This window comes from Gouania willdenowi, chromosome 16 (assembly GCF_900634775.1).
Source record: "Gouania willdenowi chromosome 16, fGouWil2.1, whole genome shotgun sequence".
NCBI lineage: Eukaryota > Metazoa > Chordata > Actinopteri > Blenniiformes > Gobiesocidae > Gouania > Gouania willdenowi.
Window position 1 is genome coordinate 23,216,095 of NC_041059.1, and position 27,442 is coordinate 23,243,536.

The window sequence follows — 27,442 nt, forward strand, 5'->3', positions numbered from 1 at the left end:
TCCTTCCTTTGGATTATGTATTCACTGTATCTGCTCTATTGGCACACTATTCATGCAGTTGTGTGAAATACTTTTACATTCCACAAAGAAACTTGATATTAGAAGGAAGCACAAGTGCAGAAACTTGCAGCCTTTATTCGCTTCTCATGTTAATCACCGGTAATATTGTGAGTTTAGTCTAGATTATATTGATAAATAATTATGCATGTATGCATCTGATAAAGTGGCAGAATTAGATTTAGAGTTTAGGGCCAGTGGGGAGTCATGCCATCAGATAGTGTTAAATCTTAAATTTGAACATAGTTTTATTATTCATGTAGCCATGAAAACATGATTAAACACATGCATGCACGCATGCACACACGCGCACACACACACACACACACACACACACACACACACAGAGAGAGAGCGAGAGAGTCAACTATGGCATGCAGCAGCTGCTGTGTGTATTATTAGCAAAGTCTTGAAAGCTGAGAGTGGATGCAGGACTTTCACCTGCATACTTAGGAGTTACCTTGACAACAGTGTGAATATTCACCTCTGCCATCCTAATTCCTCTGGTTAAATATGTAAATATGACTTTATGCTGTATATCATGGAAAAATAAAGGCTTATGGAGAACTTCTGTTATTTGAATTTATTTTCTGAAAAACTTAAGAACAATCAGTAGTGGACAGTAACGAAGTTGGCTACATTTACTTAAGTACTGTATTGTCAAGTAGTTTTTTCTCCTGTCAGCTCAGGTTTTTTCACTGCTTCAGTTCTAATACTAAAAAGTTTCTGTTGATTATCATGCAGGTTCTACCATACAGTACTTTCAATATGTCATGCTCGCCAATGCAACAGCAAATCGGAGAGAGGCAGGCAGGTCACGTCTAATAATAGTGGTGGGGTTTGGACAATCGCTTTGGCAGAGATTGACCCTGATAAGATGAAGATACTCCTCCTGAGCATCCCTGGCCGTATTTTATGAAACGGATAGTGTTTCATGTCATAAAAGCTTAATGCTGGCAATATAAAGTCTGGTTAGCGAAACAAAACAAGCACTAAACATTGCATTATATTAGTTCTTAAGTATTAGTTACCTCATGATACTCAAAATGTTATTATAAGTAACAGAATTAGAAATATGTATTTGATGTTGATACAGTTGTTGGTTACACATTTGTTTTTGACAAATAAATCAGTTTAATGTTTAATGAACAACTCCTGTTTTTTTTTTTGTTTTTTTCTGTAAATGATGGTGGTTTTGTTGGTTTTATGTGGTTCATTTTATTAAACACAAACAGGGCCGGCTTTAGGTCATTCGTAATAATAAGATATAAAAGTTTCAGTACAAGGAGATTTATACTTTCCTGTTTGGTTTTACTAGTCAGTAACACAAATCCTAAAACCGAAGAACACAATGTGCAAACAACACAATAGAATGATATAAAATAGAACAAGAATTAAAATAAAATAAATATAAATATGGGCAGAAGATCAGCAGGTATAGTTACATATTTTTAATATTAATATTAAATTAAGAGAAAACATGTAAAGGATTGTAAAGGGCGTGTTTCACGTTTATTATACCTTTTTCAATTACTTAATTATGCTACAGTACTATATAAAACATGTAACAGATTGTGATTTAGTGTTTTGTTATTTGCAATTATGATAATTAAAATTATCTTGGGGATTTTTAATTATTTTCACAACTTAAGTATTTTTTTGCCAATATTTTAGTAGTTTTCACTTCAGTAATATTTTGACAGAGCTACTTGTACTTGTAGTTTCTGAAAAGGCGAAGCATCTGTCCTTTTACTCAAGTAATAAAGGTGAGTAATTTGTCCACCTCCGAATTCAATACGCCCAATTTCACTTACATTCCTCATCACATTTATATATAAATGGTAAATGGTTAATGGACTTCATTTATATTTATGACTTCACTGAAGTAGTCCCAAAGCGCTTTACAATATCAATATTTTCTTCTAAAACCACAAAGTAAAGTAAATAAATGGTGTTTTAATAAATTAGTTACTCAATTGTTGTTTGAAATATACAACCCTTTTAAAATGAAGCTTCTTAAATCAAACCTGAGGGTAAACGTCTTCTAAATGAAGCTAGAAAGTTGACATAATCTGTCATCTAGTGGACATTATTGGCCAATGAAACAGAAGACAGGTGGTGCACAGCGTTGAGTCTGCAAAATAACATTGTTATAGAGTAATTTGGGATTTGAAACACACTGCCACGATTTTGCTGTGTTTTTTGTATATTAAAGACTGGTTCTCTAATTTAGCTTAGTGTTTAGAAGTAAAAAGTAATGAGGCCTGACAGGAACCTTTGTGAGTAGAATACGTATCAAATATGAGTACTTTTGATCCTAATGTTTTTGTTTAATTTGCTGATCTCTAGAATCAAAAAAGGAAAATATAATCTTTCAATGCCATTGCTGACAAAAAAGCAATCTATTTGTCCATAAATGTGCACATTATTCTGATTATAACACTTTTGTCATCTTCTGTAAATGGGCCAATGCTCGGCAATATAGGCTAACAGGCCAGAGCTTAGTAGAAGTTCTTATGTTGCCAGTGCAGCTTCACACTCACGTGGGTCATGTAAGAACCATCTGCTGGCCCCAGCTCTACAGTTTGCACTAAATGGATTAAACCTGCTGCAAACACACAGCACCAAACCAGCTCTGTGTGTTTACTCCAAGCAGTGATGGCATTATGACTTAAAGAAGGAGGCCATCATGTAGTCTGCTGTGTTTCCGCTCTGCCAGCTGTTACTGTCTACACGGCAGCACGATCTTCTCTGGCTAATTCTGTGTTCACTGCTCCTGTTGATAGGTGTTCACACCTATATGAATGAGTGAATGTCTGCTGCAGGAACACAAAGAGGCAGAAAGAGCACTCTGAGAGTTTTAGGTTCAGGGTCAGAGCAGAACTCCAGAGGTCATTTAGATTCTCAGCAACACACTTTAGAAAAAAAAAAATCAAACATACAACAAACAATATTTTTATGTCACATTTTCAAACTTTTGTAAACTGAGAAAACAGTGTTGCACCTATTTTGCCACCAGAATTCACTGCAATGACAAAATTGAGTCACATTACCTGAAATTTTATACATAAAGGCTGACATGACGCTGTCATTAGTTTGACATGACACCTGTCATTAGCATGAATAAGGTGTCATGAAAGCTGTCATTAAGTGTCGTTTGTTACCTTTACCCTAACCCCTAACCCCTAACCCCTAACCCCAACTGCTACCGCCTCCTTGCAAATGACCCTAACCCTGACCCTGATCTTAAACCAAACCCTAACTGCTACCGCCTCAACCCAAATAACCCTAACCCTGGCCCCAACCATAACCCTTATCCTAGAATTATTTTAAGAAACCCTAAATTTACACCAAAACTGAAAGAAAACCCAACATCTAAAGAAAAATTAACCAAGAAAAATCAGGCAGAATGCACCAATACACTTCCACCTCCACCCCATTCCTTACAACAGGTAATGGGGGGAGGCTGGAAGCTGGGACGAGGTCCAAACAGACCCAGTTGTGGTGAAGCCCAAACAGGCTCCTGCTTCTGTCCCTCAGCTGACAGTTCTGTGAACCCTCATACCATATCACACGACACATTAATTGACGACAAGGTGTCCAAACAGACACAGAATGGGCGGGGTGCAACCATCCCCCCCAAACTGTTCCTTGTCCCATATATACAACACTGCACCGACACCGCACTATACTGATACCAACTCACAAAACCTTTTTGGATGAGTGGCACAAGGAAGAGAGGAACACAAATAACAAGCGTCGGCCCGTGCCTGCCTTTGATTCCCTGTTCAACTGGGGGGTCCTCGAATCCCCCCGGGGGGTCTCATCGAGAAAACACATTCCTTTACCTAACCCTAGCCTAAACCCCTACCTAAACCTAACCCTAAACCCTAACCCCAGCAGGCAACGAGGTGTGCAAAGGCTGTCTCACAAGCCAGGCAAGGACAGTGGTTGACTTGGGAGGGAGTTGAGAAGAGAAAGTTTTCTTGGAGGGAGCTGATGGGAATGTTAGCATTTCACATCAGTTCTCTCTTACGCGCCACATATTATGTCCTGCCTTCCCCCTCTAACCTCAACCAATGGTACGGAGAAGACCCCAAGTGCCCCACTCTGTCCATTTCCAGCAAACCTCAAACACATCCTGACTGGCTGCAAGATGACCCTATCACAAGGCCTTTACACCTGGCGGCACAACCGTGTCCTGAAGTGCCTAGCAGCTACTCTGGAGTCCAGATGGGTGAACATCAATGCCCTGCCTTCTCCACCAGTGCATTCTACACCCACAAGGGAGTGGATCCGAAAAGGTATATAGCCACCCAAAGTCCATACAACTTCGGAAACAAGCCAGATCGGAGGGGCTCGTGACTGGAAGTTGGCGGCAGATCTAAATCAGAGGCTATGCTTCCCCACTGAGATCGCCACAACAAACCTCAGCCCAGACTTTGTGCTCTGGTCCTCCTCACTCCACATCATGTACATCTTAAGTACACTGAGTTAGCAGCTAATGCTAAACAACGTGGTTGGAAAGCCAAGGTTTGCCCTGTGGAGGTCGGCTGCAGGGGCTTTATGGGCAAATCAACCATCAGGATGCTTAAGGACTTGGGAGTTTGAGGCCAAACCCTAAGCCAAACCATCAACCATCAAAGCCCTCTCAGGGGCAGCAGAAGAAGCAAGTTGGAGTCTATGGATGAAAAGATGAAATAGTATATAAGGGTTTGAAGCAGAGGGGGCATGTCTGGGATTTCAGGTGCTGCCTTCTGGAGGTGTTGTGGGCCTATCATTGAAACACCATTGAAGGAGGGTGCCCACCTGATGACCCCAATGAAACCTACAACCCATCCCACCCCCGATTCCCCTAAACCAGACCTGCCACCACTACAGTGATTAAACCATTCAATCACTGCACCGTCACAACTTATGCCTCAGGTATTATGGGATTGTTTCATCTAGTCCTAAAACAGAACAGAACAGCCTTCATGACACCTTATTCATGCTAATGATGGATAATGACAGCGTGATGTCAGTCTTATGTATAAAACAAATGAAGAGTTCCCCAAAATTGTGTACAGTATAATCCTTTTGACAGTTTTTTTTCTTCAAATATTTACAATAACTTTACTGGAGACTTTGAATCAAACTAGACTTCTTGTCCTTTTTCTCTTTTCTTTTTGCATGCATTGCTGAGTGTAAGCAGCACATTCGTTTAAGGCACAGTTAGAGTGTGTTTAAGTGATAGACACAATGGTTCAAGATTTGGTCATTTTGGTTTTTGCATAATGCTCTTCTTGTGTAGGCAATCGGCAAAAACTTTAACTGTGACAACACAAAATGTTGTTTGACAAAAAGGCTATTTCAAGTGTGTCTAATTTGGGTTTGTAAATGTGAGCCAACACTGTAAGTAAATTTAGAGTAGGCTAATCAATCAAAGAAACCTATAGAGCACTTAATGGCCCACGTCACAAGTGACGTGGCTGGAGGCAAAAACAGGAAACGCCACCGGCTAAAGACTGTGAAGGCTAGTAATATTACAGCTTTGTTGTGTGTTTGGGTGCCAGAATAGGAGGAATAACGTTAGTGGACGTAAATGAAAGTTTTAGAGGATTCCAGCGGACACTCGTGCTCAGAAAAAAGGAAGACAATTGTGGTTTTGCCTCCAGGCTAAGCCCCGCCCAACAAAATATGATATAAACAATGTTTACAAACAATCAAAGGGTCTATAAGAAAAACAACTAAACAACCAAAAAAACTGTTGCTCTGAACAAGTTCAGTAGCTACTGGTCGACTCGACTCAACTTTTCAGTTGACTACATTTCTTCACAACACTCTGTTCGATATGTTAAAGTTGCCAAAAACAAGACTTCATTAGGAGGAACATGGTACTGTATGTTCACCTCAGCCAACTCATAAAAGAAAAACAGCAATTGAACAAACAAGAGCATTGAACAAAATATCACTGTTTTGCAGGAGACTGAAAATGAATATTACCTCTTAAACCCTGACAATAAATCATTATGGTTAACAATAACATATTATAAAAATGGAAAGTAAAGGAAACATTTAGGATATAAAGAGCACTAAAGCATCAGAGGTGTGCTGGTATTAGTATTTAAGATGATATGAATTTGAGTGCAATTGGAATTGTGGGTATTTAATGAGCGATATCATCAACTTATTTCATCATATATCAGTCAAATACATCAAAGTAGTTGAATGTAATGTTTAAAGTGCAGCTAGACAAAAAGTTCCTAATGGCAATAAAAATGGAGTGGATTTGTGTTTAAGTTAGTTAATCCAATTACTTTGATACAGTTAAGAAGACAACAACATATATACTGTAAAATATGTTGCATTCTGACATTGTTGCCCTTCATTTAAAGCTGAACAGCACACAATGTTGTGTTTCTATTCAGATCTTTCTTTAATAATAAAGAAATATAGGAAAAATATGTGCAAATACACTGTTTCCCAATAAGTGGAAATATGTTTCACGTATATTTGTAGTTGTACAAAGTTTATTATTTAAGACATAATCCTGTGTAATGTTTACTAGTTTCCTTGTTTTTGAATTATTTCATAAGAAGGGGAAACATGTATGGATATACCTGGCTGTTAAAATGATCCACTGTGTTTTTATGCTACTTCTTTAGTTGAGAACAATAGGATGAAAATAATTCACTTTATCTCCAGAATAACTCAAACTGCAAAGGTTGTTTTAAGGTTATTGTGGATTAGGGTGCTAAAGGGCATCATTAACATAATATTTCTGTGGAGATTACAGTTGTTTTTAAAGGCATTATATGTTCTTTGTTAGCTGTGAGCCAAACAAACAGTAGATGTAGGTTTTACTGTAGTTATCCTAATGGAAAAAGTCCCTGTAATATATGAAGGTCAAGCTTCCAGGTCGTCAGGTAGCAGACTTGTTGTCTGTGAGGAGCAGATGGCTTGAAGATTAAATCGGTGACCTGCCCTAAGGTGTCGTGATTCTGTTAATGCTTCACCATCAAAAATAACAAGCTTTACCTTTGATTTATATTTCAGAGAACATTAATCTTGCTTATTACAAGCCAGAATAATTCATGATTTGGCACCACGGTCAAGAACAATGAAAAAGTCAGGTGTAAATATTATTCAAGTTGACAAGTTTCATAGATATTTACAATATTAAGCCATTTTAAAGGTAACTTTTTATTATCTTTATCACATTGTTTGACTAAAGTGTGTTTATATCTGTGGAAATGTCTCAGGGGCATTAGATCTTTGTAGTGTTGAGGTTGAGGTTAATTCCCTGCTGAGATCCTTTGCTGTCTATGTGGACATCCAGCAGCCTGAGGTCAGATTAATCAGAGAGGACCAGTTGGCTTCATGTGAGCTCCAGGTTAGAGTTAGGGCTTAGGAAAAGATCAGCAGCGCAGGGTATATAAACCAGCTCAAACACATCCTCTTCGTCTCTTACCACAGGAACTGCTGCTCCTACTGCAAGAGCTTTCTACAGCCAGGACAAGGAATTGTTTTATTTACAGCATAAGTTTAGAAGAAAACAAAACAAAACCTAAGGATCAAGGATCAGGTCTGCTGAGTGTCTACTGCACATCTTCTTTACTTGTTGTGGTCGACTGAACATCAGCAGCTATGGTTCTGGAGGACGAAACCGACTCTGTGTTTGAGCCCCAAATCACTGTGAGTCTTTAAAACTGAGGCTATAAAAACTGAGAGGCATTAATTTAACATAACCATTACATAATGGGATGTTTCCATCAATGTGCCTGTGCCTTTTCCTTTCAGGAGGAGCATGTGGAGACGCCGTATGGAACTGTCCACTGTATCTTTACAGGAACCCCAAAGGCCAACCGTCCAGCCATCCTCACCTTTCATGATGTCGGACTGAACCGTAAGTTAAAAAAACACAACTGTAATCACAAATTTAAACATTTACAAATATAATGATTTGAACAGAGTTTGGAAATGATACATAATGTAGTTATAAAATATATTTTTCATTACGTTTGCCATTAAAAGAACATTCGTTTGTATTTGTGACCAACTTTGATGATTTTAAACCTTATTTTTCCTAATCTTTGACTTGAAGTTGTTTTCCTACAACTTATATAGATTACAATAACGATTTTCTTGTTGTTTGTTGTGCTTTGATTACAGACAAATCCTGTTTTGAACCTCTTTTTAAGCACGATGACATGCAGGAGATCATCAGACATCTTCCTATTTGTCACGTTGAGGCACCAGGACAACATGAGGGAGCCAAAACTCTACATACAACGTTAGTAAAACACTTTCATCACATGGGACTCCTTGTTAAAGTCACTTTGAGTCTTAAAATGCATCCATTAGTGGCAGCTGAAGGTCATTGTATTTCTCCTGGCCTTTCAGGTTTACTTATCCCACCATGGACCAACTCTCTGAAGCACTGCCCGCTGTGCTCAAACACTTCAGGCAAGGAATACGTGCATCTCCTCACACTGCTTAGAGTTAATCTGCATCTTAACTCTAAACACTGGTTTAATTCTGCCTCATGTTAACCTTTTGACTGTGTGCGCTACAGGCTGCACAGTGTGATTGGCCTGGGAGTTGGAGCGGGAGCATACATCCTGGCAAAATTTGCAGTAAGTAAAAAACTATTTGTTTTTTTATTTAACAAACTGCAGTTTCTTGTTCAAAACATTGATTCATCAGAAAATGGAACATTTAAAGTGCCAAACTTCTGTGTGCTTAGCTGAATCATCCTGATTTGGTGGATGGCCTTGTTCTGTTGAACATCAACCCCAATGCAGATGGCCTGATAGATTCTGTGGCAAATAAGGTAAGCAACAATTGATTTAACACAGGATTTACTTTCTTAATGTAACATTTTAGTATGGATTAGTATGGATGCAATGATCTTTATTTAGATCTGAATGATTCTGATACCCGAGCTGGCAGAAAGTGATGTCATGAATACAAAATCTGTCCTTTATGTAGATCGTCATCATAATCCTACTGGTAAAAATTGTATCATCTGATGATAGGAAAAAGGTGTTAACAGATGAAACTGTGTGTTTTAGATCACTGAATGGACCCACACTCTTCCAGACACCATTATCGCACACTTGTTCGGAACGGTAAGTTTCCTGGTTCTGGGTTTCAAAGGCAATAAAAAAATAAATTGTATTTGATGTTAATTATAAGCAGGCAATGACTCTAACATGCACCTGTTCAACCTACAGGAAGAGATCCAAAATAACCATGACTTAATCGCTACTTATCGCCATCACATCACAACAACCATGAACCAGGCTAATGTGAGTCAGTTCTTCCGTTCCTATAAACAGCGCAATGCCCTGGAGGTGGAAAGGCCGCTCCCTGAAGGGAACATCCAGGCCAGAACTCTAAAGTGAGTAAAACCTAATCCTGATTATCTGCGCTATAGTTTTCTTGATTTGAGTTATTAATGTGAAAATTTTCCTCTGACACCCTTTTATGATACTTTATAGGTGCTCCACTCTGCTAGTTGTAGGAGATAGCTCTCCAGCTGTGGAAGAAGTGGTCGACTGCAACTCAAAGCTCAACCCTACAAAGACTACACTGCTGAAGGTGACGGAATATCTCACACAGTACAATATGTAACAGATGTAACTGTAATGTCAACTTTTATTTTAGTATCACCATTTTATATTTCAAGTAGTTTATGAAATGCTAAGCTCTACATTACAGCTTCCTTATTTTGTTGTGTTTTCTGTAGATGGCAGACTGTGGAGGGCTGCCCCAGGTGGATCAGGTATGAAGACAACTCTTGCTGTACTCGAAACTCTTTGCTTCAAACGACTTGATAAAGTAGCTGACTCACTTTTCCTATTTTCTTTTTACAGCCAGCCAAACTGACTGAAGCCCTCAAATACTTCATCCAGGGCATGGGATACTGTAAGTAGATGAAACCTAATCAAAGACTATAAAATATATAAACAGACTAGATCCAACATGAAAATGTGACACCCTGTAGCACCCTTAGTGCTGAGCTAAATATTATTATTATTATTATTTTTTTAATCTATTATTTTCTTATTTGAGAAATTAATAACAGAATAAAAACAAGCTCATGACGTGAAAGATAACACATCATACCTAAACTAACACACAAGCAACCACTGATAAACTGCCTACATTCAAATATGATAATATAATTTTTGGTAACACTATTTTTTACATTAGGTTAATACATAAGGCTAAATTATGACATGACACCTGTCAGTAACATAAATAAGGTGTCATGAAGGCTGTTCATTATGTGTCGTTTGTTACATTAACCCCTAACCACACTAAATCCCTCCACCAAACCCAAAAATGCTAACATAGCCCCAAAGGTGTCATAATTTAGCAAATGGCAGATAACGACAGCTTTCAAGACACCTTAGTCATGCTAATGACAAATAATGATGTACAAAACTTAAAATAAAGTTTTTGTTTTATTTTTTTTCTCCCTGTGTTTTCCAGTGTCTAGTGCCAGTATGACCAGACTTCGCTCTCGAACCGCCTCAAGCTCTAGCCTCTCTTCGTTTGATGGCTCCCGGAGCCGTGCACACACCAACGAGCTCCAGCGTGGCAGATTACACTCACACGGCGCAGAGGAGAAACGTGGACGCTCGCACACTGATGCCTCTGACAACATTTCAAACCACAACGTCTCCAAGTCCACAGAGATGGCATGTTAGCACAAACATAACTCAAACTCATCTGCACTTGATTCATATATACCTCAATGAACCGCTTTTCCTTTGCTTTCTTTTCGATGTGTGCTATTTTCCTTTAGCGATGCCCTTTCTATTGCACTATCTTCATCTAAAACGTTGTTTTCATCAGACTCTTCTTCCGCTTTCCTTTCTTTTACAACGTCCATGTATTTATAAGACACTAACTTATTAATCATAGTTGTATTTACATCAGGATGTATTTATGTCACCTAAATGTGTATTCATGCTGACAACTATGTACAGATGTATAGGAGGAATGACTGGAGGATCTTTAACAGATGCCTGCACTGATTTTGTAGTTCACTAAACGTTTTTAACTGAGTTCTTCTGTGTACTGTATAATAAAGATATGGATTACATTTGTTTTACTTATTCTTGCTCATTAAAGCAAGTGTTGGGAAACTCTAGCTAGATTGACATACTGTTCATTGATTTATTCATCTTCTGTATCCGCTTTACAATGAACACGGTCATGGAGATCTGCTGGTACCAAATAATCCCAGCTCACTTCAGGCATAAAACAGAGGACATCCTCAATGGGATGCCAGTCTGTCACAGGGCCAACGCACACACTCATTCACTCCCACAAAGAAATTAGAGACTAATAAATAAATGAATGAAATTAATTATCATCAATGTTTTTGGGTTGTGGAAGGAAGCTAAAGAAACCAGGGAAAACCCATACAAGCATTTTGAGAAGGCAGTGGCTATCCGTATCAATATACCAATATTCTATCCGTACACAGCGCCCCTCATTGGCTAGTTTAGGTCACGTGATAGGTCAATCATTGGCCAGTTTAGGTCACGTGACTAAGACTAAACCTAACCCTAACCCTAAAAATGTTTGCGATATTGGGTTATAACGTAACCCTAACCCTAACCCTAAAAATTGTTGCGATATAGGGTTATAACCTAACCCTAACCCCAAGACGCTACGTACATTTACTTCGGTAAACATACCAATAGCATTGAGGGTTGTCCGTAGAGCAACAGTACGAATAGACACTTTCTTTGAAGAACATGCAACATATTCCATACAGAGGTCCTAGCTCTAGGCCCATCTTGGGAGTTGAACGAAGGGGTTTCTTGCTGTGCAGGCAGCACTAAATCTGAAGGATGGATACAGAAAGAACAACCATTAAAACACCGGCCAGATAGAAAATGTGTAAATCTGCTTTGAAAGAAACCATTTGAGCCTGCTGTGGTCAAGTAGAGGACGGGTCTAAATTGAAGCAGTTTGACCCTCGGGTGATATGCTATGTTTCAGTATTACAGAAAGAAGACACATCAGGAGGCATGAGGCTGCATTCAGTCTGCAGGCCCTGGTTAGGAATCTAAAGGAAGAGGATGACACAAAGAAGAAAAAATACAGCAAAACTTTAGACAACCATCTATTCATATTTGTCATAGAACAATATCCTAGAATTATAAATACATACCTGAACAGTGACAGATTAATCAATGCTTTAGGGTGGCTGAATGTAGACCTTATTATAATGTATAATTTGACTTGACGATACTTTGTGCAAATATATGAGATGTAGAAAATAGTGCAAAATTAGTAAGTAAGCAAGTCTTGTGATATCGCCACAGAGACATACTGTAGCAAAATCTGAACAAAAACACAATGAAAAAAGGTCAAAGGTCAAGTTCAATCAATAATTTTATATTATATGTTTGGATTTATGTTGGTGATTCCTATAATGATCTTGGACAGGAAATTGAATCTGCGTGAGCTTGTGTTGGCCTGTGTTATAGTCAGGTGGTGAATCAGAAAGCTGTCTGCCCTGAGTACCAGTAACCTAGGATAGGATCATAGCAGTTGATATGTGATTTCAGAATCTCTCCTGGTCAATACTGGTCAAACTGCCCTAAGCAGCATATTGATAACATTTACCAAGGACTCTTCTCGGAGGCTTCGTTATTGTTATGCTTAGTGCTATCAGCAGCACACAAGAACCCTGAGAGCACAGAACAACTACAGATTAATTGGACACACACACTGAAACCTTTGAATCTCAGACTGGTCTGCCCCAAAAACCCTTTGACCAAATAAACCCTGTGTATGCATCTGACCTTTAACCCTTCAACTTGACTCCATTTCATTTCATTCAAAACCGCCACAACAGCAGTGAATGATTTATGGTTTGTACTTTTAACTATATTGTATGGAAATGTGTACTATAATTATTTTATGAATAAATGAATATTTTAGGGATTCCTCTGTTGACATACAGAGTACTTCCATTCATTTCTCACTAGATGGTGCCGTAAAACCTCCTTAAGAGTTTCATTTTAAATAGAGCTAGGTTTTTCAACCACTAACCATTGTCTCCTTTATTCTGATTATGAAACTCTTTTATAAGAACCTTTTCATGGTCTTTTTCATCTCAGTCCTATCCCTCTTATCCCTGGGTTAATGTGCATTAATTCTTTAGCAACCCTTTTTGTGAATGAAAACCATAGTACCGCTATTACAGTGATTAATTCATACTTTATTGGTGTTAAATTCAATCTTCCAATCAGATTAATTGAAATAGACATCTATTAAATACGTAAATGTGAGGATATATACAGGTTTTTGATTATATCAGACAATGCACGTGAAAATGCATTGCTCCATGTGTGACATATACATGATTTCTGTATGTTTTTTTAATCAGCACCTGTGATTGAACCCAATGCAAATCAGACGTTTAAATGTCAAACAGTCTAACATGATAAGTTTTTATTACTCTTCACTGAGCATGAACTTTTGAAGTAATGTAGAGTGTGCATAACATTTGAATAGAGTGTTAAGGTGCATGGGCACGTGTGTGTGTGTTTGTCTGTGTGTGTGTGTGTTTTATGTTGAAACAATAAAAATAAACATAGCAAGGCAAGCATAATGAAAGTCAGTACTGTTGCCGCACAGCAATGATTTTAATTGTGTATCTGTGTGCGTGTCTTCATTTAAAAATGTCTTTGTTTGGCTCATAATAACACAAAAATGAAAAATGTATGGCACAAATCTCTTCTGATTTCATTTAAACATGAGACATAAGGTCTGGATGATTGTGACTTTGTCGGAGTTCAAATAGAACCCTGCTTTTTAAATGCATTGATCTTCACTTTAATAACACTGGAAAATAATGATCCTCAATCTTCACATAAAAATCATGAAAAGAATTCTGGAAAAAAAAGACAAGCAGGTGCAAACATGTTCATTTTGATAGAAATATATCAACCCTTTACAGGGAGAGACTAAAATATATCAAATACAACACAAAATATGAGAAAAAAACAAAAAAAAAACAAAAAACAAATATTGCTCCTGTTAAGCTTTTATGCACTATAAAACACTATAACACTAAGAATTATATATACAAGCATCAACCACACTCAGTAAAAGTCAGGAGAGACGAATGGGACAAAGCAAACTTCAGAGACGTTGTACTACTTCATCAATGATGAACAACATTGGCAAAACTAGATAAATTGCAAATGTCCTGTCTGCAAGCTTTAATGATAAGTTATCTTATATCTCTGGAACTCAATTCTCCTCGACATTAGATTATCCAGTTCCACTGATGTTTTTTGAAGAAAAATAAAGATGTCTATTTTTCATCTGGCTTTAATCATCATTATCTTGTAATGTCTTTCTTTTTTATTATGTTTTATCTCAGTATTAACATTTTTAATCCATTGTTCTACATTGGCTCCCCACTGAATAGATTTCATTTCCTCATTCTATTTTTTTTATATTGATTCTTGTTTTCAATTTGAGTTACATCTCTGTGTATGAAAGGTGCTATATTAATAAATAAAGTTGAGTTATCTTGTTTCTGTTATAAATGTGTTACAATATGAAATCATTTTTGAAAAGCTTATCCTACTTTAGATGTTAACGTGTACCACACCTTATTGAGACTAGAGCCTTTGGGCACATCTGTGTCTGTTTTTACCTAATGACTGTGTTTCAACCTACATACAGTATGTAATTAATGATCATTAGCACCTGTTATCATTTTTTATTTCCTCTCTAGAGGATAATTTTACTATTAAAAAAGAATTTGAAATCTATGGGTGTAGTGACACAATAAAGGCTCAGACGCCCACATCAAAAATATTAATACCAATATTTTCATGGATAAGGAAGCCAAACAAGCTAAACAAGAGAGGAAAAACATATTGGATGATAGATAATATTTTTAGCGTATTTTACAGATGATCAAAACTGACCCGTTATCGTGCTAACAGAAAGCTAACACAAGAGAATGGTTACATTTTATTGTCTTATTTATTAAAGGTTTAGTATTAGTGATTATTTTGAATTATAATTGAACTTTAATTATTGAGAACGTAATTGTAATTGACTTTCGGGGGGAAAAAATAGTAATAGTAATTGGAATTGGAATTGGAAAAAAAACACAGGTCAACGTAATCGTAATTGAGTTGTAATTGAACATGGATAATTGAAAACATAATTGTAATTTCAAAATGTAATTAACCCCAACCCTGATCTATTCATTTGCTTAGAAAAGGGACGGGCAACTTAAATCACAGTGGGGGCCACAAATATTATGATTATATGATGATATTTGAAAGAGTAATTTGCAAATAATATAGATTTTATAAAGTTAGTACGCAAAAAATCATCTTGATTATAACTTAAAATATAAATTAGCATTTTGCTCGTGTTATTGTAAGCTGGATAATCACTTTGAATGAATTTAATCAGATCAACAAGTATTCATACAAACGCAGTTTTATATGAATTAAAATGCATTTTTTATTTATTTATATAATTAATTGATGCAATTATAATTTAGTAATAAACATAATATTATATTACTATAGAAAATGCATTACAGCCATTAGTTTGACAGCACTACAACATGTATCTGTTTATTATGACTGTCCTATAATAACGTGGACACGTAGGTGGGTGTCCCGCTGTCAGCAGCCCCACCAGCTGCAGCCATGTTGGAAGAGTTCAGCCTCCCTTAGCAGCGCTGCTAACAGGCTACACGGCTACCGTCAGTGGACGCCGTTAGCCAGGCACGGCGCTGTTGTGGAAACTAACATAAAGGGAAAGGGACACAGCAGCCGGTGCTTGTGGCAGCGGGCACACACACTTATCTGTAACATTTACACCTCACCGGGCTGATAAGGTGGCCGAGCCTGGGCTGGAGGAGCGGCCGTGCTCCGGGTGAGTATTGATCCTTGACAGGGGCGGACTGTGTGGATAGCCCACCGTTAGCAGAGTTAGCTTAGCATTAAAGGGGTTGGGGGGAGGCAACACACACATGCAAAGACAATGGGTAAACGCCAAGCCTTTACGCGTGGGTGTGTAGTTTAAAAGGGTTTAGAGACACATTTTTTTCTCATGAGTATGATTTTTTTGGTGGACCCTCGGGTTCGGGGGTCATTTGTATTCCTTACAAACAGACGGACAGTGGTGCAGTGGCCGAAACCACTCCTCTGGGTTTCTCTGGTGGTTGCAAGGGTCCAAAGCCAGCTGGATCCCTGTCATGCTGGGCATTGAAGCAGTGACTCAGACATTTGTATTTTGCTCAGTTACTCATACTCACATTTATTATTGAGAGTGAGATTTGGAGACAAAAGGATGCTTTCTCCCTCAAGTGTTGTGAGTAGCTGCTTTCCAACCCCCCAAAACACCTGATTTATTACTCAGGGAGTGAGATTTCCAGGAATTATGGGATGCCTGCTTCGATCACCTTGTGTGCACTTTTTATGTTTGTCTTGGTAGTTGGGATTATCCAAACATTGATGTGCAGGGTTGAATCTGAAAGGATTAAACATAGTGAACAGTTGGTGCTCAGCAGCTCTGAGGTGGTGATTTGTCATTATTTTCCTTTCCTTTTAGGTCAAATCATTTCAGTTCTAAAGCCTCTGTGTCCTAGATTATTCTTTTCCTCTCATTTTCATGTCTCTTTTCTGCATTTGGTTGTTTTTCCAACTCATTTACCCATAGTAAGCTACAACACTGGCAACAGTGAAGGCTCTGGCATGAGTTTGTTTACAGATGTGGGTGTAATATTAAAGAATATTAGCACTGCAGCTTAGCTTTTAGTCAAATGTTTCACTTTTCTCTGATTTGTCCTGATGATTAAAGCCTTTCTGGTTGGTTTACCCATTGTCTTTACATTTGAATAAAATATAACCTTGGATGAAAAATTAAATTTAAAAACTATTTGAATAACTTTTAGTTGTGTTATATCTGCACTAACCTCATTTGTTTCTCATGTAAAGCAAAATGAAAGACTTGCATTTGGATTGATTTCATGTGTTTGGTTTACTTCTGCTGATGTGTGGAGGCAGCAGTAAAAAAAAAAAAAACATCTTGGATGCTGGCTCTGGTTTATTTTCTATAAAGGAAGATAAAGATGAGGACAGAGAATTGTATAGATTAGTTCTGAAGTACTGGGTTGATGGAAGACAACAAAGGTTTAGGTGACGGTAGAACCTGTAAAGGAATGGATTTCTGCTCCCCTCAGGTGTGTTGGTCTCAAACCAACAGTGGGCGGATTCTTTCCTTTTGCTCTTGACATCATACAGTACAACTAGGAAGTGAGAAGAGGTGCATGCAAAGGGAGCGAGGGATTTGGCAGAGGTTGGTTCCTCGGTTTTGCCGGCTGCCAGGATGCAGTTCTGGGACTTCCTGGGCTGCACCAACAGAGGTACCGTACTGTCACACTGACTGGCTTGGTGTGATTGGACTACATGGTTGTTCAGAGCGAGGCGGTCGCAGAGAGGGTCTGGCAGGCCGAGGGCGGGAAAGGAATTTGTGTTGCTTGCCACTGTGCAAGCAGTTGCATGTGAGGACCTCACAGACAGGTAGAGAGTGGAGCACAAACAAAAACACATCAGGGGATAATACAATAGCACCGTGTGTCGTTTTCCTTTGATAAACTTTATCAATGTTTTGTAGCGCAGCAAGTTTGACTGATGTACAATAGAGGACAAATATTGTTGTTTGCATTTTGGCCCTGAATGTTTTGTGGTTCTTTTTGCTTGGTTCCAATAAACATACTGTGACTGTCAGAGCAGGGGTGTCCTGATTAGAAAAGACTAACAAATCATGTGGCTTTAACACATCATTTTTTTTCCTTTTCTAATACAGTCAAAATGCAAAACTACTTTGAACTGAACATTTTCACACTTTGAATTCAAAAAGTGTCTCTCCCAAAGTTAGACCATGGGCTGAGTACACATAATAAATGGCTAACACTTCAAAAAGGATTTTAAATGACGTATGGCTGTTAAACTATTTATATCTCTTTGATTATTCCATAATGCACTTTTCAGCTTACTACTTAAAGAGGGATCGGTTAAATACCACCTGAATGAAATTTTTATTCAGCCTCTCAAATCAACCTTTTTACTACAACTTATGGCTGGGCGATTTTGCCTCAAAAAAATCTCAGATTTTTTAAAGAAAAATTCAAGTTTTGATTCGATTTTTTTTTTTTTTTTTTTTTTTCTTTTTTTTTTCAGTGCACTGAAAAATGACTGCAGACATTAGATATAATTTCAAAAGTGCAACTTTATTGCTGTGATTCTCAAGAGTTAAATGCATGGAACAATTCCAAAATAAGAAGTAAATGAGGCTCTGTCCTTCAACAATTTCTAGTTTTAACCCAGGTTTAAGCAAAAGTGCAACAGCAACTTCACAGTAGCTTCAATTTTTTGATTAAGAAATCAGATAACTACATATTCTATAACATATAACATTACAATTAAAAAAATAAATAATAAATTCTTCCCATAGCATCTCAGCGTAGTGCGAATAAAAAATGAAACATGCCTGTGGCACACATATAGCTTATTCAAAGGCTAAACACAGAGGGGGCTGGATCACATCGCACTACGGTGACGCACAAGGACGGAACGCGAAAAAGTCCAAAAAAACTGGTGGGGAAAAAAATTAAATATACTATATATAACAAATTGAATTTGCAAAATAAAAATAATTTTTATATACAAATTCAATAAATACATTAAATAGATTTTTTGCCCAGCTCTGATACAACTACTACTACATATTACAACAAAAAATGTAGGGTTTTTTCCCTCCCCCCAGGTCATCTATTACATCCAGTAATGCATTAAAATGGGTATCACAGGTTTACTAATTTACATTGTTTAACGCAAAGCCTTTTTGTTCTTTTCTGCAGAGCAAATCATAAGAAACCCAACCTCACGAGTCACTACAGTCCTGCTAACGTGTGTCTGCTCGCAAAGAGTTAAATCTCACCTTTGTGGTCTTGTGTAAATGCAGCTAAAGAGCAACAGTCTATAGTGATCAAACATCTGCTAAATGTATTAATGGAATAAGGTATTAATGGCCTTTCATAGTGAATATGTTTGTTTGAAACAAAACCAAGTTAGAAACTTGATTTGAACTAATTAAAGTAATGTTTTTAATTGTATTTATTGCTGAAACTTAATAGAAACGGATCATTTTAATCAGGTGTCTCAATCTTTTCTTTTCTTTTTTCTCTTGCAATGTAAGACTCTTATAGTCAAACTTCAGTATTGTTTTTCATTGAAACATAGTAAACTTTTCATGCTGTGTCAAATTCCAAGACAGGTCTACCTCCAACACCCATTCACATATTCTATGCCGCAGGCCATGTTTTCCACTGTTGTATCAATGGCTGAACCTAACATAGCTGTTGGCTTGTGTCATACACGTAACTCTGATTATGTTGCAGATACATGAATGCATACTAGTGTTTCCTCGATGTGAAAAACATCAGGGATTTGTGTTGTTTTAAAGTCTGGCTCATACTGTGGCAATAGTGCAACAAGTTATCCAAAACACCAGTGAAATATTGAGTCACTCACATCATCTTCTGCTCATATTTGCATCCAAATCCATGCTGTTTTGCTTACGATTTGCTACCAAGTCAGAACTGACGGTAAAAGGATTATAATAACAACTCGCATCTCATTTACATAGTGTTCTAAATATATCTTAGTCTGAGCATGTGTAATATGTGATTTTATTTGAAGCGTGGTCTAATTAATAACATTTTTGCACAAGGCAACATTTAAAACTGAATACATTCTACCAGTTTTTGTACACAAATCATTATGGATTATTTAGAATTATGATCAAAGAATAATACAAAATGGGAGCTATTGGTAATGACACTTACTTGTGGGTTGCACACATGGTTCTAGGGGTGTGTATTGCCTGGCATTTGGCGATACGATTCGTATCCCGATACATAGGTCACGATACGATATATCCTGATATTAAAGTATAAGGCAATTATTGCGATTTATTTTTATTTTTTAAATATGACTTAATAAACAACTAATCTGTAAATTTGTACACCTTCATGAGAACAGTATGTATGAAATGTGTTTTATTGGCATATTTTACACCCAAAACATTGGCTTTAACGTGTCATGTGCCAACAACTTAAAATATCCAAGAATCAGGCGACGTAATATCGCAATACCCCTATTTGCTTCTGCTTAATAAGATAAAGATATTTATATGTCAACATTTCAATGGAGTTGTAACCGATTGTAACATCTAACCGCAACTTCTGTTTGAGTTGGTACATCGCAGTTTTACAAAGTGCATTCACAATACATAATAACATGGAAAGGGATGGATGTGTGTCTAAATTAGACTGCCTTGGCTGAACTCATTAGCTGTAGAAGTAAGTCAGTGTGAAATTAAGTGATTCTGAAGTGTTTAGAAAGTATGAGTAAGTTTTAAGAATTACTGGCCCTTTGAATTATACAGCTCTGTAATTGGAATAGTTGATCTTCCTTTCATTTTTTTCTCAATGAAATCACTGACAACAGGCCCTAACCATAAAAGAGTCAGTAAACTGATCAGCTCAGTTCATTAAAAAGCATGAACCAATGAACTGCAACTTCCTTTCTTTGTTCCCGAGAGCACTCAGTCGTAAAGTTTCTGTGGGACCCCGGAGATGGAGCAGTTTGGATTAATGCATTTATAAGTACCAAAATGTTGCTTTGGTGTATTCCATTATACACTGAAGAACAACCATAAAGGAGGTAATAAAAAGACTTTTTTTTTTTCTTCCAAAAGTTAAATTAAATTAAAGTACAAATCTTTGAATTCAGAGACAACTGGAAAGTATGACAGTAATCAGTGAGCTTAAATACAACTTAAGGGTAACGTGCTTTACAACTTATTCAGGTGCATCAATTATTAAGTTCACTTTACAAACAAGGAGGCATGTCTTCTTCTTAAGAATCATTATTTATTTAAAAATACATAGGCCACATCCACTTCTCAGTTTTCTCCTTTTATTCCTTTTCTCCAAGTACTGGAGTGCCACAAGGACACACTCTCATCGCACAGTGAACTAAATATTTGGCACCAATCAAGATACTTGCGTTACACATCATAGCATGTATTAAACTAATTACATGACTAAATGATGTACAGGCTGCAGGAAGCTTCAGACCAGTATAATCAAAGTTTATGCTGTGGTTATTCTAGGGCTGGGCGATATAGACCAAAACTCATCTCTCGATATTTTTTCTCAAAATGGCGATATTTGATGTAAATCTCAATACTTAAATGCAATAAAGTCTTACCAGATAGACCATTCTGGGTTCAATTTCCTGATGCTAAAAGCTACACAGGCACATTTATTAACAAACAGCTGCACAACATGTTCCACTTTTGGCTTATTCTCTTCAATGGGACAGCATGTGTGAGTAAGTTCTGTAGTGTGGCTTGTTTAAATGATGGTCTGGGTTAGGATGCACTCAGTAATCCATTAAACTGTGCTTTTCATTCTGTTTGAGAAGTAAGGAAAGCTAAAAAAATCATTTTTGAAATACAAAATAAAATATAAATATAATATAAAATAAAAATACATCAATATAGCCAATATTGTAATTTTTTGTATCACAAAAATAGAGATCTCAATGTATCTTGAAGCTCACTGTATTGCCCAGGCCTAGTTTATTCTGTCCCATGACTCTGTGGAGTTTGGATGTTCTCTCCAAGTGTATGTGAGTTTCCTCACTGGGTTATGCTGGGTTTCTGTCTAAATTGGCCATTGAGTGAAGGTACCTGTATGTTTGTGATTGACAAGTAAAGCATTTCTGGTTTACTCCACCTTTTGTAGGCAGTTTACATTAAGCTTGACTTGACTACTCTTGTGGAATCTGCACTGAGGAGGCAGACCTCAGTCTTGTATAAAAATGAAAGTGTCTATTCGTACGGTTGCAGTACAGACAACCCGTATTGGTACGTTTACACAAGTACATGTACTTAGGGTTAGGGTTAGGTTATAACCCTATATCGCAACAATTTTTAGTGTTAGGTTTACGGTTAGGTTTAGTCTTAGTCACGTAATCTAAACTGGCCAATGAGGGGTGCTGCGTACGGATAGAATATCGATATATTGACAGCAACCGTGCGGATAGCCACTGCTATAAAAATTGCAGATGCAAAAGAAATAATAAATGAATGTCCTCTCCTTACCTCTTTCTCTGTTGTAGTACCACGACTACACAACAACATTAAGAGGCTAACAACTATGTACTTACTGTGACGGCTGCCTCATTAGAGCTGTAGCTGCCAATACATTGACTTTCTTCTTCTTCTTCTTCCCTCTGACGTTGCACCTCTGAACAGTGTAGAGAAGCTGCAAAAGGCCTGCTGTTGTTTTTGTTATGAGATTTAACTTTTTAACTTTTAGGTAGAGAATTGAAAGAGCCTAGTGGTGGTAAAAGTGTGATTTAGGGAGGTAGGAGTGAACGCTCTGAATGAGTGTTAAGCCATTTTTAGTGACAGATGTTTCTGTACAGTGTTTTTAATGTCAGATTAAAGTTTTTGGCCATGCTCTTTGGATTTGTGACCTCAAAAGCAGCTCAGCCTGATTTGGTGACAAAGAGGGGGGGTCACTGATGAGCTACTTAAAATGTGTCCAAAATCTTGTTAGAAATTTACTTGTCAGCTTTCATAGTAGTGAGTTATTTTTTAATGTTGGTTCGAGCATCTGCTAATCTGTAGTTCTCGTGTTCGTAATCTATATCTGTAAGGACTGGATGCTTTGTATCTTTTACAAACAGGAGGAAAAATATGGCACATGTACCATAGTCTGGTTCTACAGACAGACTCTAAGTGGGGGCTCGAGTTCTAAGGTGTTAAATTACTCAATGCAGAGCCATTTGTAGTATGGGGTTGGATTGCTTTAGACCAGTAGGGCTACCATACTGATCCACATGTGCTGACAGTTAGTGTTGCTTTCTTAGAAAACGTTCCTGTTGCCATTCTATTTAAAACACTACACTTACAGTCAGCTCTATAAAGATGTGGCAGTATTACACTTTTCAACATTTTAGCCCTTTATGCCACTACAATAGATTTTGAAACGAAATGAAAATGAAGATATGTTTTATGCTTTAATAGCATAGTTTGGTGCCATTATGCACAAATCTTTGTAACTTTCCAAATGTGTTGGACTCTAAATATATTTAAATTTCCAAGAAGTATCTTTGGGTATACTCATACTTAATCCTTTGCCAGTCCTGGCTGAAAGTTACTTGGTGTCTCAACGTTGCTATCACCAGTTAATCCTAGTGATGTAAAGATTAATCATAAGGCAGTTATTAATCGATTCATAGGTGTCACAGTTCATATCGATACTCTGAAAATTGAATCGCAGTATTTTTTTTAAACAGCAGAGGGCCCTATCTAGTTATCTTTCTCTTGTTTGAACTATGTCACTCACACGTGGCGTGAGCATCGGCGCCAGGCATGGCCGGCCCAGCCTATACGCAGACTAAGCAGCTGCTTAGGGCCCCCTGGCAACTAGAGGGCCCCCAACCTGGCAACCTCACTTGCACGTTACTGGTACTGCTGTGCATTGCGCGTATCAAAACCGCAGGGCCTATTTCCAGTAATTTATCCAGCCATGCATTTTTTTGTAATTACAAACTGGCAACCTAGAGAGTGACGTTGGACCTGACCTTGCCACGATTGGTCAGCTCATTGTAAGGAAGTAGCTTGGAAGAAAATGCCTGATACAAACAACAGCACTGGTCATGTCGAAGATAATTCATCCTTCCAGAAGCGTCGGCGGTGGGCGGAATCGCCTACTACTCTTAAACATGTTCATAAATGATTCATTACCCCTTTAGCACCGAAACAATATCTGTAATATGACTTGTATCTGTAAAAGTCACATTTTTCTATTAGCTCTGCCTGCTAGCATAGCATCTCTTCTCTTCTTCACTGCTAGAATAGAATAATTACATGCCAACTGACCACTGGGTTACCAGCCCTCTGCTGGTCGAAACAAATATCTGATGTAAATACAGTACACTGACTGTGTTTTTTTTTTTTTTTTTGAGTCCAATTGTTAAGGCACAAAATACATTTTCAGTTGCACTTTTAAAAAGAAAACTATTATGTAGTTTGGCATTGTTTACTGTAGAGCCAGAATTTAAATTAATAGGCTTCTTCTTCATTTGTATTATTTCTTTATTTATTGCATTCAGGATTTATTTTTAGTTAAATTGCATTGTTTTGAATAGTTTATCAAGGGATTCTTTTTGACAATGAAAGATAAGGAAAATTAGTACAGTATCTTCTAGTTTTTTTCCGATAAAAATAAAGGGATATTTTTCAGTCATCATTTGTCTACAGTCTCATTTTGTAAGATAAATTGTGAGAGAAATGTATCGTGAATCGAAACATATCGGGATTTGAGTGAATCGTTACATCACCAGTTAATCCTAATGCCAGAATGAGAGAGAAAAATTGGTGCCAGGTTTGGAGTCTCTGCTTTTGTTAAAGCATGCCTCTACTAGCCAACATTTAGAGCACATTTTGCCAGGAACAAATTGGATTAGGTGATTAGAGGCAATTATGTGTAGGAGCGCTCACACAGTAGCGACTGGAGCAAAGGAATCAACGTAAAATGTTGGCTCACCTAAGTAAGCATAAGTATAATTCTGAACAAAGTGTCATAATTTAATTACCTACACAATGAATGGATAATCTGGCTTCGTAACTTGTCCCAACGTTGCTCATTAGCTATGGTGGGGTTCGTCAATCGTCATTGGGTTGAAAGAAAAAACCTCAGCAAGATTTGCCTATACTTAAAATGAAGTAAAAATTGACTGCATACATATTTAATGATTCATTAGATGTTAGGTATTGATACATAAAATACACAAGCCAAAAGATCAATATATTAAATAAAAATTCACAGATAACAAACTAAACATGAGTTCTGGTTTGCTTTGTCATTTACAACAACCAGTAATGAAAGTATGATTCATAATATACAGCTTTATGTAGTCTGATGCAATTGGAACAATAGTGGAACAACGTGTTTTATGGTCTTAGACGTGATGCATTGACAGAGACAGCCAGACTAGAGTAAACTGAGGTGAACTTTACACTGTTAGAGGAGTATTTAAGGTGCGTTACCTTAATTCTAGTCACTCTCCTCCACTGTTGCTAAGTAACTGTTGGTCCTACCAATTGTTCTTCACAAAATTGTGATCCATGGTCTGTTTTGGCATGTCTAATTCAGGGATTTTCAAACTTTATCAGTACACTGTTTCCTTGATAATTCATCAACTGCAATCTCACAAAAAGCATATATAACATTATTCATACAGTCCCACTTCCAGTCATTGGAGATCCATATACTCTTACACCAAAATCTGTGTAGCAAAAAGTGATTGGGCCAAATAGCCTAGCCAATTATTCAGTCAGGCTATAATTTTTAACTGACGTTTTAACCTTTTTGCTGTGTGGAGATTCTGTGTCTTTGTGCTGAGCTTTCTGTATCACAAGCTGCCACGGTTAAATCAGCAGTAATGATTACAAAATTACAACACTGGAAAATGTGAATTACTGGTAGTTCATTGTTTATAGTTGCATTCTGCCTTTTTTTTTTTTATTTATTCATGTTTACTGTTTCCAACTTTATTTTTAAATAATATTTGCCCCTCTTTTTTTTTTTCAAACTTTTTTATTTCAACTTTTAGAAACATACAGGCACATAATTACAGCTTGATTGTATGATTATGCATTCAAATATTTGCATTGCACTCATAGTACCCAGATACAGGAACTAGTAAAAAATATAATAATAAAAAACAAACAACAAAAAAAACGATACATATATAAATATACACATACATACATATGCATACACACAAAAGGCATGAATGAATAAGAGAAGAAAAGAAAAAGGATAAAAAGGGGGGTGAGGGTGAATAACAAATTGTTTAATATTTTAATATTTTCTCCACTTGTAGAAGTTTCATCACTTCTTTCAGTAATGCCAGGTGTATAGGAGGAGCCTTACTCTTCCAGTGTAGAAGAATCAATCTTCGTGCTCGTCGTATCACATACAATACCATATTGTGTTGGTATTTTGTGAGTTCGATTGATGCAGGCTTCACCCCAAACAATGCGATCAATGGGTCAGGATCAACCCGTTTCTGCAGGATCTCAGAGAGGGTTTTGAATATCCCCCTCCAGTATCCAATAATGAGAGGGCAGCTACAAAACATGTGGGCTATTGTAGCAGGTTTTTTCTTGCCCCTCTTAACCATGAATCTGTAAGACACTCTGCAATCAAAACAGTGTCTCAATGCAATGCACTGCATCGGATGTCCATCACTAGTACACACTCTTCTGTTTACTGTGTCGTCATCAATGAAACATTGGTGGTTTTCTTGAATAAGAATGGAGGAACTCAGTTGCAGCAGAACTGTATAGTAAGAGCTATAAAGTAACATAATTCCTTAGACTGCCCTGTACACTAATTCCCTGCTGTATTAAGTTAACAATAAATGCAGTGCCCTTCAAGTGACAGGCTAAGTCCTGCATTATGCATTTCCATAGATGCTAAAGGGAAGGTGAGTTACAATAGCCTGAACCTATATTTGACTTTGACTATATTTGAAAAACAAAAAGTAGAAAAATCTTCAAAACTGCATGTGTTGTGGTATGTTCTCTTGTGGTCTACAATGATCTTTATCAGTCAGAAGTTTAGTTTTTAAAGGAGAAACAATGAACTGGTCATTTATGCAGGTGCGAAGCATGGCTGGATCCTTTTCGAACAAAAAGTACTAGAGGTAGGTACCGTACTTAGATTGTTAGGCAATTGATGGTTATATACATTCAGTGTTTATACTGTACATCATTTGTACAACTGTTGACATTGTATTGTCTAAAAAAACCACATGCTTAAACCAACTATTTATGTTTGGGAATCTCTTAGCACACTCTGTATTCAAATAGTAAGGTTGGTGTAAGAATGGTATCCTGCTTCTATCTCATGTGTATAATGAGGTAATATGTCATTGCTAAAAATACAAATCTTGCTTTGTAGCTGTTGCTTGGTTAAAGAAGTTCTTAGTTTCAGTTCAGTGGTCCTTCCATCATATGTTTCATTTTACTGCTTTTACAGAAGGGCAATGGCAAGGCAGTAGAGTTGCAGGCGAGCAGTGAGCAGAAGGCGACTGAGGTCACAAGACAGATTTCAGAGTTGAATGTGAGCAGCCAGCTAATGTGCACACATTTTCTGCCAAGTCATGATTCTTGCCTTGCCCCAGCTATGCAGAATGCAGATTTTATTAAAACGTCATTACATCATTAAAGCTGC

The 27,442-nt window shown here is 37.3% G+C and overlaps 2 protein-coding genes across 4 annotated transcripts in view; both read left to right on the top strand.

Annotated features, from left to right (window-relative positions):
• Positions 1 to 7,686: 7,686 nt before the first annotated feature.
• LOC114477874 (protein NDRG1-like) lies at positions 7,687 to 10,798 on the top strand. The gene is made up of 12 exons (XM_028470541.1): positions 7,687 to 7,734; positions 7,840 to 7,945; positions 8,212 to 8,332; positions 8,443 to 8,505; positions 8,615 to 8,675; positions 8,786 to 8,872; positions 9,114 to 9,170; positions 9,276 to 9,442; positions 9,543 to 9,642; positions 9,791 to 9,826; positions 9,918 to 9,969; positions 10,540 to 10,798. Exons 1-12 carry the CDS (start codon positions 7,687 to 7,689, stop codon positions 10,755 to 10,757), a joined length of 1,116 nt encoding a protein of 371 aa, XP_028326342.1. The 3' UTR covers positions 10,758 to 10,798.
• A 4,951-nt stretch (positions 10,799 to 15,749) lies between these two features.
• The window catches only part of LOC114478369 (focal adhesion kinase 1-like), a 68,615-nt gene continuing 56,922 nt past the window's right edge, over positions 15,750 to 27,442 (top strand). The window contains exons 1-2 of one of the 3 annotated variants that reach the window (XM_028471393.1): positions 15,750 to 15,987; positions 27,248 to 27,331. Coding sequence is in view for 1 of the 3 variants with exons in the window: in XM_028471384.1 (XP_028327185.1) it covers positions 17,443 to 17,479 (37 nt within the window). In the remaining 2 variants the exon portion in view is untranslated. Of the gene's footprint in view, positions 15,988 to 17,375; positions 17,480 to 27,247; positions 27,332 to 27,442 lie in introns of those variants that run through there. The other 2 variants (XM_028471392.1, XM_028471384.1) reach the window with 2 other exon arrangements.

Excerpts from the sequence above, each read along its gene's own strand:
- LOC114477874 (XM_028470541.1), top strand. The coding sequence starts at position 7,687 with ATGGTTCTGGAGGACGAAACCGACTCTGTGTTTGAGCCCCAAATCACT. Across the intron at positions 9,443-9,542 it reads ATCCAGGCCAGAACTCTAAA|GTGCTCCACTCTGCTAGTTG; the intron begins GTGAGTAAAACC and ends GATACTTTATAG. Across the intron at positions 9,643-9,790 it reads CAAAGACTACACTGCTGAAG|ATGGCAGACTGTGGAGGGCT; the intron begins GTGACGGAATAT and ends TGTTTTCTGTAG.